The 18,572-nt window shown below is 46.0% G+C and overlaps 1 protein-coding gene across 1 annotated transcript in view; it reads left to right on the top strand.

Moving 5' to 3' along the window:
- Positions 1 to 13,183, top strand: part of LOC140420921 (sodium- and chloride-dependent neutral and basic amino acid transporter B(0+)-like) — a 142,972-nt gene extending 129,789 nt beyond the window's left edge. The window contains exon 14 of the mRNA XM_072505069.1: positions 12,693 to 13,183. Within this exon, the coding sequence (XP_072361170.1) occupies positions 12,693 to 12,827 (135 nt within the window). The 3' untranslated portion in view covers positions 12,828 to 13,183. The remainder of the gene's footprint in view (positions 1 to 12,692) is intronic.
- The last annotated feature ends 5,389 nt before the right edge of the window (positions 13,184 to 18,572 follow it).

The following is an 18,572-nucleotide window of genomic DNA, read 5'->3' as shown; positions in this document are numbered from 1 at the left end:
CTGAATGTCAGTCATCAAAAACAGGGATGATCAGTGAATGTCAGTCATCAAGAACAGGGATGATCGGTGAATGTCAGTCACCAAGAACAGGGATGATTAGTGAATGTCAGTCATCAAGAACAGGGATGATTAGTGAATGTCAGTCATCAAGAACAGGGATGATCGGTGAATGTCAGTCATCAAGAACAGGAATGATTATTGAATGTCAGTCATCAGGAACAGGGATGATCAGTGAATGTCAGTGATCAAGAACAGGGATGATCGGCGAATGTCAGTCATCAAGAACAGGGATGATCAGTGAATGACAGTCATCAAGAACAGGAATGATTACTGAATGTCAGTCATCAAGAACAGGGATGCTCAGTGAATGTCAGTCATCAAGAACAGGGATGATCGGTGAATGTCAGTCATCAAGAACAGGGATGATCGATGAATGTCAGTCATCAAGAACAGGGATGATTAGTGAATGTCAGTCATCAAGAACAGGAATGATTATTGAATGTCAGTCATCAGGAACAGGGATGATCAGTGAATGTCAGTGATCAAGAACAGGGATGATCGGCGAATGTCAGTCATCAAGAACAGGGATGATCAGTGAATGACAGTCATCAAGAACAGGAATGATTACTGAATGTCAGTCATCAAGAACAGGGATGCTCAGTGAATGTCAGTCATCAAGAACAGGGATGATCGGTGAATGTCAGTCTTCAAGAACAGGGATGATCGGTGAATGTCAGTCATCAGGAACAGGGATGATCAGTGAATGACAGTCATCAAGAACAGGAATGATTACTGAATGTCAGTCATCATGAACAGGGATGATCAGTGGATGTCAGTCATCAAGAACAGGGATTATCGGTGAATGTCAGTCTTCAAGAACAGGGATGATCGGTGAATGTCAGTAATCAAGAACAGGGATGATCAGTGAATGTCAGTCATCAAGAACAGGAATGATTACTGAATGTCAGTCATCAAGAACAGGGATGATCGGTGAATGTCAGTCATCAAGAACAGGGATGATCAGTGAATGACAGTCATCAAGAACAGGAATGATTACTGAATGTCAGTCATCAAGAACAGGGATGATCAGTGAATGTCAGTCATCAAGAACAGGGATGATCGGTGAATGTCAGTCATCAAGAACAGGGATGATCGGTGAATGTCATACATCAAGAACACGGATGATCGGTGAATGTCAGTCATCAAGAACAGGGATGATCAGTGAATGACAGTCATCAAGAACAGGAATGATTACTGAATGTCAGTCATCAAGAACAGGGATGATCAGTGAACGTCAGTCATCAAGAACAGGGATGATCGGTGAATGTCAGTCATCAAGAACAGGGATGATCAGTGAATGTCAGTCATCAAGAACAGGGATGATCGGTGAATGTCAGTCATCAAGAACAGGGATGATCAGTGAATGTCAGTCATCAAGAACAGGGTTGATCGGTGACTATCAGTCATCAAGAACAGGGATGATCAGTGAATGTCAGTCATCAAGAACAGGGATGATCGGTGAATGTCTGTCATCAAGAACAGGGATGATCAGTGAATGTTAGTCATCAAGAACAGGGATGATCGGTGAATGTCAGTCATTAAGAACAGGGATGATCAGTGAATGTCAGTCATCAAGAACAGGGATGATCAGTGAATGTCAGTCATCAAGAACAGGGATGATCGGTGAATGTCCGCCTCCAAGAACAGGGATGATCGGTGAATGTCAGTCATCAAGAACAGGGATGGTCGGTGAATGTCCGTCTCCAAGAACAGGGATGATCGGTGAATGTCAGTCATCAAGAACACGGATGATTAGTGAATGTCAGTCATCAGGAACAGGGATGATCAGTGAATGTCAGTCATCAAGAACAGGAATGATTATTGAATGTCAGTCATCAGGAACAGGGATGATCAGTAAATGTCAGTGATCAAGAACAGGGATGAGCGGTGAATGTCAGTCATCAAGAACAGGGATGATCAGTGAATGACAGTCATCAAGAACAGGAATGATAACTGAATGTCAGTCATCAAGAACACGGATGATCAGTGAATGTCAGTCATCAAGAACAGGGATGATCGGTGAATGTCAGTCTTCAAGAACAGGGATGATCGGTGAATGTCAGTAATCAAGAACAGGGATGATCAGTGAATGTCAGCCATCAAGAACAGGAATGATTACTGAATGTCAGTCATCAAGAACAGGGATGATCAGTGAATGTCAGTCATCAAGAACAGGGATGATCGGTGAATGTCAGTCATCAAGAACAGGGATGATCGGTGAATGTCAGTCATCAAGAACACGGATGATCAGTGAATGACAGTCATCATGAACAGGAATGATTACTGAATGTCAGTCATCATGAACAGGGATGATCAGTGGATGTCAGTCATCAAGAACAGGGATTATCGGTGAATGTCAGTCTTCAAGAACAGGGATGATCGGTGAATGTCAGTAATCAAGAACAGGGATGATCAGTGAATGTCAGTCATCAAGAACAGGAATGATTACTGAATGTCAGTCATCAAGAACAGGGATGATCGGTGAATGTCAGTCATCAAGAACAAGGATGATCAGTGAATGACAGTCATCAAGAACAGGAATGATTACTGAATGTCAGTCATCAAGAACAGGGATGATCAGTGAATGTCAGTCATCAAGAACAGGGATGATCGGTGAATGTCAGTCATCAAGAACAGGGATGATCGGTGAATGTCATACATCAAGAACACGGATGATCGGTGAATGTCAGTCATCAAGAACAGGGATGATCAGTGAATGACAGTCATCAAGAACAGGAATGATTACTGAATGTCAGTCATCAAGAACAGGGATGATCAGTGAACGTCAGTCATCAAGAACAGGGATGATCGGTGAATGTCAGTCATCAAGAACAGGGATGATCAGTGAATGTCAGTCATCAAGAACAGGGATGATCGGTGAATGTCAGTCATCAAGAACAGGGATGATCAGTGAATGTCAGTCATCAAGAACAGGGTTGATCGGTGACTGTCAGTCATCAAGAACAGGGATGATCAGTGAATGTCAGTCATCAAGAACAGGGATGATCGGTGAATGTCTGTCATCAAGAACAGGGATGATCAGTGAATGTTAGTCATCAAGAACAGGGATGATCGGTGAATGTCAGTCATTAAAAACAGGGATGATCAGTGAATGTCAGTCATCAAGAACAGGGATGATCAGTGAATGTCAGTCATCAAGAACAGGGATGATCGGTGAATGTCCGCCTCCAAGAACAGGGATGATCGGTGAATGTCAGTCATCAAGAACAGGGATGGTCGGTGAATGTCCGTCTCCAAGAACAGGGATGATCGGTGAATGTCAGTCATCAAGAACACGGATGATTAGTGAATGTCAGTCATCAGGAACAGGGATGATCAGTGAATGTCAGTGATCAAGAACAGGGATGATCGGTGAATGTCAGTCATCAAGAACAGGGATGATCAGTGAATGACAGTCATCAAAAACAGGAATGATAACTGAATGTCAGTCATCAAGAACACGGATGATCAGTGAATGTCAGTCATCAAGAACAGGGATGATCGGTGAATGTCAGTCTTCAAGAACAGGGATGATCGGTGAATGTCAGTAATCAAGACCAGGGATGATCAGTGAATGTCAGCCATCAAGAACAGGAATGATTACTGAATGTCAGTCATCAAGAACAGGGATGATCAGTGAATGTCAGTCATCAAGAACAGGGATGATCGGTGAATGTCAGTCATCAAGAACAGGGATGATCGGTGAATGTCAGTCATCAAGAACACGGATGATCGGTGAATGTCAGTCATCAAGAACAGGGATGATCAGTGAATGACAGTCATCAAGAACAGGAATGATTACTGAATGTCAGTCATCAAGAACAGGGATGATCAGTGAATGTCAGTCATCAAGGACAGGGATGATCGGTGAATGTCAGTCATCAAGAACAGGGATGATCAGTGAATGTCAGTCATCAAGAACAGGGATGATCGGTGAATGTCAGTCATCAAGAACAGGGATGATCAGTGAATGTCAGTCATCAAGAACAGGGATGATCAGTGAATGTTCGTCATCAAGAACAGGGATGATCGGTGAATGTCCGTCTCCAAGAACAGGGATGATCGGTGAATGTCAGTCATCAAGAACAGGGATGATCGGAGAATGTCCGTCTCCAAGAACAGGGATGATCGGTGAATGTCAGTCATCAAGAACAGGGATGATTAGTGAATGTCAGTCATCAGGAACAGGGATGGTCAGTGAATGTCAGTCATCAAGAACAGGAATGATTATTGAATGTCAGTCATCAGGAACGGGGATGATCAGTGAATGTCAGTCATCAAGAACAGGGATGATCGGTGAATGTCAATCATCAAGAACACGGATCATCGGTGAATGTCAGTCATCAAGAACAGGGATGATCAGTGAATGACAGTCATCAAGAACAGGGATGATCGGTGAATGTCAGTCATAAACAACAGGGATGATCAGTGAATGTCAGTCATCAAGAACAGGGATGATCGGTGAATGTCAGTCATCAAGAACAGGGATGATCAGTGAATGTCAGTCATCAACAACAGGGATGATCGGTGACTGTCAGTCATCAAGAACAGGGATGATTAGTGAATGTCAGTCATCAAGAACAGGGATGATCGGTGAATGTCAGTCATCAAGGACAGGGATGATCGGTGAATGTCAGTCATCAAGAACAGGGATAATCAGTGAATGTCAGTCATCAAGAACAGGGATGATCGGTGAATGTCAGTCATCAAGAACAGGGATGATCGGTGAATGTCAGTCATCAAGAACAGGGATGATCAGTGAATGTCAGTCATCAAGAACAGGGATGATCGGTGAATGTCCGTCTCCAAGAACAGGGATGATCAGTAAATGTCAGTCATCAAGAACAGGGATGATCGGTGAATGTCCGTCTCCAAGAACAGGGATGATCGGTGAATGTCAGTCATCAAGAACAGGGATGATTAGTGAATGTCAGTCATCAGGAACAGGGATGATCAGTGAATGTCAGTCATCAAGAACAGGAATGATTATTGAATGTCAGTCATCAGGAACAGGGATGATCAGTGATTGTCAGTGATCAAGAACAGGGATGATCGGTGAATGTCAGTCATCAAGAACAGGGATGATCAGTGAATGACAGTCATCAAGAACAGGAATGATTACTGAATGTCAGTCATCAAGAACAGGGATGATCAGTGAATGTCAGTCATCAAGAACAGGGATGATCGGTGAATGTCAGTCTTCAAGAACAGGGATGATCGGTGAATGTCAGTCTTCAAGAACAGGGATGATCGGTGAATATCAGTCATCAAGAACAGGGATGATCAGTGAATGTCAGTCATCAGGAACAGGGATGATCAGTGAATGACAGTCATCAAGAACAGGAATGATTACTGAATGTCAGCCATCAAGAACAGGGATGATCAGTGAATGTCAGTCATCAAGAACAGGGATGATCGGTGAATGTCAGTCTTCAAGAACAGGGATGATCAGTGAATGTCAGTAATCAAGAACAGGGGTGATCAGTGAATGTCAGTCATCAAGAACAGGAATGATTACTGAATGTCAGTCATCAAGAACAGGGATGATCGGTGAATGTCAGTCATCAAGAACAGGGATGATCAGTGAATGACAATCATCAAGAACAGGAATGATTACTGAATGTCAGTCATCAAGAACAGGGATGATCAGTGAATGTCAGTCATCAAGAACAGGGATGATCGGTGAATGTCAGTCATCAAGAACAGGGATGATCGGTGAATGTCAGTCATCAAGAACAGGGATGATCAGTGAATGACAGTCATCAAGAACAGGAATGATTACTGAATGTCAGTCATCAAGAACAGGGATGATCAGTGAATGTCAGTCATCAAGAACAGGGATGATCGGTGAATGTCAGTCATCAAGAACAGGGATGATCAGTGAATGTCAGTCATCAAGAACAGGGATGATCGGTGAATGTCCGTCTCCAAGAACAGGGATGATCGGTGAATGTCAGTCATCAAGAACAGGGATGATCGGTGAATGTCCGTCTCCAAGAACAGGGATGATCGATGAATGTCAGTCATCAAGAACAGGGATGATTAGTGAATGTCAGTCATCAGGAACAGGGATGATCAGTGAATGTCAGTCATCAAGAACAGGAATGATTATTGAATGTCAGTCATCGGGAACCGGGATGATCAGTGAATGTCCGTGATCAAGAACAGGGATGATCGGTGAATGTCAGTCATCAAGAACAGGGATGATCAGTGAATGACAGTCATCAAGAACTGGAATGATTACTGAATGTCAGTCATCAAGAACAGGGATGATCAGTGAATGTCAGTCATCAAGAACAGGGATGATCGGCGAATGTCAGTCTTCAAGAACAGGGATGATCGGTGAATGTCAGTCTTCAAGAACAGGGATGATCGGTGAATGTCAGTCATCAAGAACAGGGATGATCAGTGAATGTCAGTCATCAGGAACAGGGATGATCAGTGAATGACAGTCATCAAGAACAGGAATGATTACTGAATGTCAGTCATCAAGAACAGGGATGATCAGTGAATGTCAGTCATCAAGAACAGGGATGATCGGTGAATGTCAGTCTTCAAGAACAGGGATGATCGGTGAATGTCAGTAATCAAGAACAGGGATGATCAGTGAATGTCAGTCATCATGAACAGGAATGATTACTGAATGTCAGTCATCAAGAACAGGGATGATCGGTGAATGTCAGTCATCAAGAACAGGGGTGATCAGTGAATGACAGTCATCAAGAACAGGAATGATTACTGAATGTCAGTCATCAAGAACAGGGATGATCAGTGAATGTCAGTCATCAAGAAAAGGGATGATCGTTGAATGTCAGTCATCAAGAACAGGGATGATCAGTGAATGTCAGTCATCAAGAACAGGGGTGATCGGTGAATGTCAGTCATCAAGAACAGGGATGATCAGTGAATGTCAGTCATCAAGAACAGGGATGATCGGTGACTGTCAGTCATCAAGAACAGTGATGATCAGTGAATGTCAGTCATCAAGAACAGGGATGATCGGTGAATGTCAGTCATCAAGAACAGGGATGATCGGTGAATGTCAGTCATCAAGAACAGGGATGATCAGTGAATGTCAGTCATCAAGAACAGGGATGATCGGTGAATGTCAGTCACCAAGAACAGGGATGATCCGTGAATGTCAGTCATCAAGAACAGGGATGATCGGTGAATGTCAGTCATCAAGAACAGGGATGATCAGTGAATGTCAGTCATCAAGAACAGGGATGATCGGTGAATGTCAGTCATCAAGAACAGGGATGATTAGTGAATGTCAGTCATCAAGAACAGGGATGATAGTGAATGTCAGTCATCAAGAACAGGGATGATCGGTGAATGTCAGTCATCAAGAACAGGGATGATCAGTGAATGTCAGTCATCAAGAACAGGCATGGACCGCAGTGACAGATGAAAGTGTGTCATCAAGCGCAGCGGTGATACGATGATATAGTGATATGTTAACTGGACTTTCACAAGTAATGATTTGAGCAACATAGTCCAGGATGACATCAAGATTACTAATGAGAGAAAGTGGGAACAGGCAGGAATGTGTAAGACTCATCAAAGCTTGAAGTCTAGAAGGCATGAATGAAGGTTCATCAATAGATGAGCTGAGGCAAAGTCAGAGTCAGACACTGGCGGTGTTTGGAGGCGATCTTGGTAATGTTGTGGAAAACTAATTGGAAACACATGACAGGGTCGGTCAAATCTGACAGCAATGGTACAAACAGTCTGAAGCCATGGAGAGGAATGGCCTTCGTGGCTAGGGAACAGATACATATCACATGTCTCCTTGACTTCTGGGAGATAGATGGAGATTGGAGAGAGTGGGAGAGAGCAAGACAGAGTAGTTGTGAGATAGTTGAACGAACAGTATAGTTAATGGTGTAGATGTGTAGTGTAATCTTTGCGTAACTATTCCCTGGCAATATGTTCAAATTTAATTCAGTGTAGTGCAATAAATTAGCTTGTTTATACAACACAGCTCTACAACCTTCACCATCCTGAAAGAAGTAAAACAAAGAACACAACATTCCCTATTTCGTTAAAGTCCGCACTCTAGCCCGAGTTATACAATTCACCAGGACCCTGTCCCAGTGTGTTTAGGTGATGACCATTCCAATGCCATGGCTCCTGTTTTTTCCAGGACTGGTGTCAATATCCCATGAATCAAAACCCATTTCTCCCAGGTCAACCTTGAGTCACACATTCAACTCTCTGATCTTATTTGCCCTATTTTCTTGTGGCTCAGGTATAATTCAGAGATTCATGACTTTGTGGTTCTGCCTTTTAATGTAGACCTTGGCAGACTCTCTTTCTTAACCCTACCTTTGTTACTGGTACCCACATGGACCATGACAACTGGATCTTTCTCCACCCACTCCAAATTCCTCTCCAGCACTGAGGAGGTGTCCTTAAACATCTCACCCGGTAGACAACACATCTTTCATGACTCACAGCTCCAAAGAATAGGATCCATTCCCCCATCTGTACTGCCCCCACAGCAACTAAAGTACTTTTACCTCTCCCAAATTGATTGGTGTCCTGCACCACAGTGTTGTGGTCAGTTTTCTCACCCTGCTTTCAGTCCCTACTTCATCCATGCAGGCTGCAGAACCTCAGACCAGTTGGACACTTGCAAGGTCTGAGGTTCATCCAACACTGCCTTCTCTATTCCCACATCTGCTTCACTCTCAGTCATAGCCTCCTGTCCCTGACCATGGCCCAAATTCAAAGTACCTGACCGACGGAGTGCGACAAATTATCCAGATAACTTTCCCATGATGCATCACAATGTCTGAAGCTCATTAACTCTGAAGCACAATTCCTCAAGACACAGGCACACCTACTGCAGATGTGATTGTCGTGGATCAAATAGGTATTCACCTTCGCCCACACATTGCAGCTGCTCACACATCGGCAGCCATGCCCCCTTAATTGTTTTATTTAATAAATTAGCTATACTAGCCAGTGAGGCTAGAAATAGGAAGATAGAGCAGCTAAACACGTGGCTAAACAGCTGGTGTAGGAGGGAGGGTTTCCGTTATCTGGACCACTGGGAGCTCTTCCGGGGCAGGTGTGACCTATATAAGAAGGACGGGTTGCATCTAAACTGGAGAGGCATAAATATCCTGGCCGCGAGGTTTGCTAGTGTCACACGGGAGGGTTTAAACTAGTATGGCAGGGGGGTGGGCACGGGAGCAATAGGTCAGAAGGTGAGAGCATTGAGGGAGAACTAGGGAATAGGGACAGTGGGGCTCTGAGGCAGAGCAGACAGGGAGAAGTTGCTGAACACAGCGGGTCTGGTGGCCTGAAGTGCATATGTTTTAATGCAAGAAGTATTACGGGTAAGGCAGATGAACTTAGAGCTTGGATTAGTACTTGGAACTATGATGTTGTTGCCATTACAGAGACCTGGTTGAGGGAAGGGCAGGATTGGCAGCTAAACGTTCCAGGATTTAGATGTTTCAGGCGGGATAGAGGGGGATGTAAAAGGGGAGGCGGAGTTGCGCTACTGGTTCGGGAGAATATCACAGCTTCCCCAATATTGACTGGGACTCACTTAGTGCCAGGGGCTTAGACGGGGCGGAGTTGGAAGGAGCATCCAGGAGGGCTTCTTAAAACAATATGTAGACAGTCCAACTAGGGAAGGGGCGGTACTGGACCTGGTATTGGGGAATGAGCCCTGCCAGGTGGTAGATGTTTCAGTAGGGGAGCATTTTGGTAACAGTGACCACAATTCAGTAAGTTTTAAAGTACTGGTGGACAAGGATAAGAGTGGTCCTAGGATGAATGCGCTAAATTGGGGGAAGGCTAATTATAACAATATTAGGCGGGAACTGAAGAACATAGATTGGGGGCAGATGTTTGAGGGCAAATCAACATCTGACATGTGGGAGGCTTTCAAGTGTCAGTTGAAAGGAATTCAGGACCGGCATGTTCCTGTGAGGAAGAAGGATAAATACGGCAATTTTCGGGAACCTTGGATAACGAGGGATATTGTAGGCCTCGTCAAAAAGAAAAAGGAGACATTTGTCAGGGCTAAAAGGCTGGGAACAGACGAAGCCTGCGCGGAATATAAGGAAAGTAGGAAGGAACTTAAGCAAGGAGTCAGGAGGGCTAGGAGGGGTCACGAAAGGTCATTGGCAAATAGGGTTAAGGAAAATCCCAAGGCTTTTTACACGTACATAAAAAGCAAGAGGGTAGCCAGGGAAAGGATTGGCCCACTGAAGGATAGGCAAGGGAATCTATGTGTGGAGCCAGAGGAAATGGGCGAGGTACTAAATGAATACTTTGCATCAGTATTCACCAAAGAGAAGAAATTGGTAGATGTTGAGTCTGGAGAAGGGTGTGTAGATAGCCTGGGTCACATTGAGATCCAAAAAGACGAGGTGTTGGGTGTCTTAAAAAAAATATTAAGGTAGATAAGTCCCCAGGGCCTGATGGGATCTACCCCAGAATACTGAAGGAGGCTGGAGAGGAAATTGCTGAGGCCTTGACAGAAATCTTTGGATCCTCACTGTCTTCAGGGGATGTCCCAGAGGACTGGAGAATAGCCAATGTTGTTCCTCTGTTTAAGAAGGGTAGCAAGGATAATCCAGGGAACTACAGGCCGGTGAGCCTTACTTCAGCGTTGGGAAATTACTGGAGAGAATTCTTCGAGACAGGATCTACTCCCATTTGGAAGCAAATGGACGTATTAGTGAGAGGCAGCATGGTTTTGTGAAGGGGAGGTCGTGTCTCACTAACTTGATAGAGTTTTTCGAGGAGGTCACTAAGATGATGGATGCAGGTAGGGCAGTGGATGTTGTCTATATGGACTTCAGTATGTCCTTTGACAAGGTCCCTCATGGTAGACTAGTACAAAAGGTGAAGTCACACGGGATCAGGTGGCAGCTGGCAAGGTGGACACAGAACTGGCTAGGTCATAGAAGGCAGAGAGTAGCAATGGAAGGATGCTTTTCTAATTGGAGGGCTGTGACCAGTGGTGTTCCACAGGGATCAGTGCTGGGACCTTTGTAGTATATATAAATGATTTGGAGGAAAATGTAACTGGTCTGATTAGTAAGTTTGCAGACGACACAAAGGTTGGTGGAATTGCGGATAGCGATGAGGACTGTCAGAGGATACAGCAGGATTTAGATTGTTTGGAGACTTGGGCGGAGAGATGGCAGATGGAGTTTAATCCGGCCAAATGTGAAGTAATGCATTTTGGAAGGTCTAATGCAGGTAGGGAATATACAGTGAATGGTAGAACCCTCAAGTGTATTGAAAGTCAAAGAGATCTAGGAGTACAGGTCCACAGGTCATTGAAAGGGGCAACACAGGTGGAGAAGGTAGTCAAGAAGGCATACGGAATGCTTGCCTTCATTGGCCGGGGCATTGAGTATAAGAATCGGCAAGTCATGTTGCAGCTGTATAGAACCTTCGTTAGGCCACACTTGGAGTATAGTGTTCAATTCTGGTCGCCACACTACCAGAAGGATGTGGAGGCTTTAGAGAGGGTGCAGAAGAGATTTACCAGAATGTTGCCTGGTATGGAGGGCATTAGCTATGAGGAGCGGTTGAATAAACTCGGTTTGTTCTCACTGGAACGAAGGAGGTTGAGGGGAGACCTGATAGAGGTCTACAAAATTATGAGGGGCATAGACAGAGTGGATAGTCAGAGGCTTTTCCCCAGGGTAGAGGGGTCAATTACTAGGGGGCATAGGTTTAAGGTGAGAGGGACAAGGTTTAGAGTAGATGTACGAGGCAAGTTTTTTACGCAGAGGATAGTGGGTGCCTGGAACTCGCTATCGGAGGAGGTGGTGGAAGCAGGGACGATAGTGACATTTAAGGGGCATCTTGACAAATACATGAATAGGATGGGAATAGAGGGATACGGACCCAGGAAGTGTAGAAGATTGTAGTTTAGTCGGGCAGCATGGTCGGCACGGGCTTGGAGGGCCGAAGGGCCTGTTCCTGTGCTGTACATTTCTTTGTTCTTTTTTCTTTGTATACACAAAATATCACTGAATGATTATCTGTGGTTAAAATACACACTCCAAGGGTGACAAAATGCCGCACCTCTCTCCATATAAAACATATTGAGTATGGGTAGGAAGAGCGAAAACAGGGCAGGGCACTGAGTAAAGTTTCAAACTTGCACTCTGTCTTGAGCTGCACTCAATTATCAGCATTTGACTTCCAGGTGGGGTCTCACCTTCCTGTCCCTCGCTACCTGCCTGTCCCTCACTATCTGCCTGTCCCTCGCCATCTGCCTGTCCCTCGCTATCTGCCTGTCCCTCACCATCTGCCTGTCCCTCGCTATCTGCCCACCCCACAATAATTGTCGACTCCCTGGTTTCTCAAAAATATTATTAACAGTGATTACTGAGATGAAATGCACATTTTCCTGTGTCTCTCACTGCCATTATATTACCTGAGAGATGAGAGTTTAGGTGTGGATACGGATGTATAATCTCTGTGCTAAATGCACAGACTCAGTGTTTCTCGGTATAATATGAATTACCATGTGTTGGTTCAGACAGCAAGAGAATCTGGTTATAATCTGGGTTTATTTTCTGTTGTATGTTAATGGGTGAGTAAAAATCCTCCATGAATTATTAAACATTTAACTTTCCTTTTGACAGAAACTTTCTGCCGCTTGCACATCAGCTCCTGATTGGGGTCCGTTCTTGGAACAACACAGAGGGGAAAGATACAGAAACAGGCCTGATTCTAAAGAAGTTCTTCATTGTGAAAAACTTCTGGCCTCACCACTCTAACTGCAGTGTGAATTCAATGGAACAGTCAGTATCTCCATCAGGACCCAGGCACAACTTTGTCTGAAGTTTCCATGCCCACTGCAAGCAAGGGCATTAGTTTGGAACAGGATGCTGCAGGGTAGAATTATTGAGCTTCAACATTCCTGCATCATGAACCTTCAGTCATTTTCCTGCCTGAGTCCTGGTGTTAATACAAAGAATTCCAGTCACTGAACATTGTTGACAAGATCTCCTGCTCTCACAACAATTCTCATCTGCAGTACGCAGTGGCTGAGTTCCCCTTACATTAGTCACAAGATGTGAGTAAGATTGACACAGAGACCACACTGAATTTGATCACCAAATGCTGACACACTGGCCAGAATTATCCGGTCATTGCGATTCAATTTCCCGCCGGCAGCGCACCCCCACCAGCAGGTTTTGTGGTGGTGTGGGGTGGTTACAATGGGAACTCCCATTGACAAGCGGCAGGAAGATGGAATTCCCCCACCAGTGAACAGCGTGTTACGACACCCTGGGCTATTGCTCGGTCGATCCCAGCCCCACAGACCCCAACATTAGTGAATTAACCAATAATTCGTAATCGAGTTTGCAGAATCGTTGGCCCCTTGTCGGCGTAATAAATTATCGCCATCAGGTTTGTAAGTTGAACACAATAACTATTTATGTATAACACAAACAAAGTTTCAAAATGTAATAATTAGAACAGAATAGCAGCCAGCTAATCTACTACTCCCCCCCCCCCCGCCTTTTACCACCCCACCCTCGACCCAAACACACACAAGACAGACATACAGAGAGAGAGGGGAAAGGGGTAAAAATAAGAGGGATTAAGATGAAAAGAGAGAATTGCACGTTCTTGTTTTTGATGTTGAGGTCGTTGCAGCAGGCTGTCCTCCTATGACGTGGAGCAATTGAAACCACCGATTGGATTTCGAACAAGAAACACCTGGCGTGCACATTCAGTCAGAACTCCCAGGCTGTTAGATTGCCTCAGGGCTGTCCCTTTAACTATCAATAAACTGGGCCTTCATTCAAAGGATCCACCTCAAGCCTGTTTAATTCTTACTCGTTTCCAATTCCACCAGAATGTTCTGAGATAAGAACAGATTTCCCACATGAAATCTGTTAGAAGGGCTTTTAAACAATTAGCCCTGATTTTAGCCAGTGGCTGGATTGGATCTCTTTGGAGTTCAATCTGGCTGCGGAGAGAAAAAGATCGTTACTTCAATCTGACTATGGAGAGAGAATGGTCTTTACATTGGATCTTCAGAAAGAACCCATTAGATGAGAGAGAAATCAGAGCTGTGATCCTCCAGCTTCTGACCAAAACAAAAGTAAAATCAAACACAGCCAAGCAGAGGAAGGAACATTACAGAGAAAACTCGGACAAATCAGGGGCCATTAGTCAGGCCTGGCAATTTGAAACTGTTCATTGGCCAACAGCCAAGTCCATTCAAATGTTTCAGCAATGATCTCCCTTGAATCTGCTGATCCGAAATATATACAGTTCTTTGCAACCTGGCTTACCTGAGGTCATAAATCTATGCTCAGTTTACCAGCCATTTGAATTAAAGGTGAAGTTCATCTGAAAGGCACAGGTCCCATGAATTGTCCATGTACAAAAATTGAAATTGCTAAATAACAGAAATTAAGGGGAAAAAACAAGGGGCAATAGGGATTAACAGGAGAATCCTCACAAACTCGTGGCCGCGAAACAGTTCAGAGAATCACGCCCACTGATTCCAGACACTGACTGTCCATGTGTAATGCTGACAGTTGGCGCATCTGCTGAGACAGTTGTTGCCTTATTGGCTGGTCATAACTTTCGCCATAAGCGGAGATTTAAAATCAAACAACTTATTAAATCTCACCTGATCAATTGCGTTCTACTCTTTAGATGACATTTGTACGATTGGAACATTAGCTTTGCTTACTCACACAGTATCAATTTTTATAATTTGTATTAAGTAATACAACACTGTCTATCACAGATTTGAAGAGCCAACACGATCCCTGGCTCAAGGTCAACACCTGGGGCAATGTCAACACAGCCACTGGGGCAATGTCAACACAGCCACTGGGGCAATGTCAACACAGCCACTGGGGCAATGTCAATACAGCCACTGGGGCAATGTCAACACAGCCACTAGGACAATGTCAACACAGCCATTGGGGCAATGTCAACACAGCCACTGGGGCAATGTCAACACAGCCACTAGGACAATGTCAACAAAGCCATTGGGGCAATGTTACCACAGCCACTGGGGCAATGTCAACACAGCCACTAGGGCAATGTCAACACAGCCATTGGGGCAATGTCAACACAGCCACTGGGGCAATGTCAACACAGCCACTAGGACAATGTCAACACTGTCACTGGGGCAATGTCAACACAGCCACTAGGGCAATGTCAACACAGCCACTGGGGCAATGTCAACACAGCCACTGGGGCAATGTCAACACAGCCACTAGGGCAATGTCAACACAGCCACTGGGGCAATGTCAGCACAGCCACTGGGGCAATGTCAACACAGCCACTGGGGCAATGTCAACACAGCCACTAGGGCAATGTCAACACAGCCACTGGGGCAATGTCAACACAGCCACTGGGGCAATGTCAACACAGCCACTGGGGCAATGTCAACACAGCCCATGAAACATTGCCAACACAGCCACTGGAGCAATGTCAACACAGCCACTAGGGCAATGTCAACATAGCCACTGGGGCAATGCCAACACAGCCCATGGAACATTGCCAACACAGCCATTGGGGCAATGTCAACACAGCCCATGGAACATTGCCAACACAGCCACTAGGGCAATGTCAACACAGCCACAGGGGCAATGCTAACACAGCTCATGGAACATTGCCAACACAGCCATTGGGGCAATGTCAACACAGTCACTGGGGCAATGTCAACATAGTCACTGGGGCAATGTCAACACAGCCCATGAAACATTGCCAACACAGCTATTGGGGCAATGTCAACACAGCCCATGGGACATTGCCAACACAGCCATTGGGGCAATGTCAACACAGCCACTGGGGCAATGCTAACACAGCTCATGGAACATTGCCAACACAGCCATTGGGGCAATGTCAACACAGTCACTGGGCAATGTCAACACAGTCACTGGGGCAATGCCAACACAGCCCATGGAACATTGCCAACACAGCCATTGGGGCAATGTCAACACAACCACTGGGGCAATGCTAACACAGCCACTGGAACATTGCTAACACAGCCATTGGGGCAATGTCAACACAACCCATGGGACATTGCTAATACAGCCACTGGGGCAATGTCAACACAGCCCATGGGCCATTTCTAGCACAGTCACTGGGGCAATGTCAACACAGCCCATGGGCCATTGATAGCACAGTTACTGGGGCAATGCCAACACAGCCACTGGGGCAATGTCAACACAGTGACTGGGACATTGGCAACACAGCCACTGTGGCAATGTCAACACAGTCACAGGGGCAATGTCAACACAGCCACTAGGGCAATGCCAACACAGTCACTGGGGCAATATCAACACAGCCACTAGGGCAATGTCAACACAGCCACTGGGGCAATGTCAACACAGCCACTGGGGCAATGCCAACACAGCCACTGGGGCAATGTCAACACAGCCACTGGGGCAATGCCAACACAGCCCATGGAACATTGCCAACACAGCCATTGGGGCAATGTCAACACAGCCCATGGGACATTGCTAACACAGCTCATGGAACATTGCCAACACAGCCATTGGGGCAATGCCAACACAGCCCATGGAACATTGCCAACACAGCCATTGGTGCAATGTCAACACAGCTCATGGGACATTGCTAACACAGCTCATGGAACATAGCCAACACAGCCATTGGGGCAATGTCAACACAGCCACTGGGACATTGGCAACACAGCCACTGGGGCAATGTCAACACAGCCACTAGGGCAATGTCAACACTGCTCATGGAACAATGTCATCACAGCTCATGGAACATTGCCAGCACAGCCATTGGGGCAATGTCAACACAGCCCATGGAACATTGTCAACACAGCCACTGGGGCAATGTCAACACAGCCCATGGGACATTGCTAACACAGCTCATGGAACATTGCCAACACAGCCACTGGGGCAATGTCAACACAGCCACTGGGACATTAGCAACACAGACACTAGGGCAATGTCTACACAGCCACTAGGGCAATGTCAACACAGCTCATGGAACATTGCCAACACAGCCACTGGGGCAATGTCAACACAGCCCATGGGATATTGCTAACACAGCTCATGGAACATTGCCAACACAGCCATTGGGGCAATGTCAACACATTCACTGGGGCAATGTCAACACAGTCACTGGGGCAATGCCAACACAGCCCATGGGACATTGGCAACACAGCCACTGGGGCAATGTCAACACAGCCACTGGGGCAATGTCAACACAGCCACTGGGGCAATGTCAACACAGCCACTGGGGCAATGTCAATACAGCCACTGGGGCAATGTCAACACAGTGACTGGGACATTGGCAACACAGCCACTGTGGCAATGTCAACACAGTCACAGGGGCAATGTCAACACAGCCACTAGGGCAATGCCAACACAGTCACTGGGGCAATACCAACACAGCCCATGGGACATTGCCAACACAGCCACTGGGGCAATGTCAACGCAGCCACTGGGGCAATGTCAACACAGTCACTGGGGCAATGCCAACACAGCCCATGGAACATTGCCAACACAGCCACTGGGGCAATGTCAACACAGCCCATGGGCCATTTCTAGCACAGTCACTGGGGCAATGTCAACACAGCCCATGGGCCATTTTTGGCACAGTCACTGTGGCAATGTCAACACAGCCCATGGGCCATTGCTAGCACAGTCACTGGGGCAATGCCAACACAGCCACTGGAGCAATGTCAACACAGTCACTGGGACATAAGCAGCACAGCCACTAGGGCGTGCCAACACAGTCACTGTGGCAATGTCAACACAGCCCATGGGCCATTGCTAGCACAGTCACTGGGGCAATGTCAACACAGCCACTGGGGCAATGCCAACACAGCCCATGGAACATTGCCAACACAGCCATTGGGGCAATGTCAACACAGCCCATGGGACATTGCTAACACAGCTCATGGAACATTGCCAACACAGCCATTGGGGCTATGCCAACACAGCCCATGCAACATTGCCAACACAGCCATTGGTGCAATGTCAACACAGCCCATTGGACATTGCTAACACAGCTCATGGAACATAGCCAACACAGCCATTGGGGCAATGTCAACACAGCCACTGGGACATTGGCAACACAGCCACTGGGGCAATGTCAACACAGCCACTAGGGCAATGTCAACACTGCTCATGGAACAATGTCATCACCAGCTCATGGAACATTGCCAGCACAGCCATTGGGGCAATGTCAACACAGCCCATGGAACATTGTCAACACAGCCACTGGGGCAATGTCAACTCAGCCCATGGGACATTGCTAACACAGCCACTGGAGCAATGTCAACACAGCCCATGGGACATTGCTAACACAGCTCATGGAACATTGCCAACACAGCCACTGGGGCAATGTCAACACAGCCACTGGGACATTAGCAACACAGACACTAGGGCAATGTCAACACAGCCACTAGGGCAATGTCAACACAGCTCATGGAACATTGCCAACACAGACACTAGGGCAATGTCAACACAGCCACTAGGGCAATGTCAACACAGCTCATGGAACAT

Source organism: Scyliorhinus torazame, chromosome 5 (genome assembly GCF_047496885.1).
Source record: "Scyliorhinus torazame isolate Kashiwa2021f chromosome 5, sScyTor2.1, whole genome shotgun sequence".
Classification (NCBI taxonomy): domain Eukaryota; kingdom Metazoa; phylum Chordata; class Chondrichthyes; order Carcharhiniformes; family Scyliorhinidae; genus Scyliorhinus; species Scyliorhinus torazame.
Note: the sequence above shows the minus strand (reverse complement) of the source record. Positions and strands in the feature narration are given on the sequence as shown.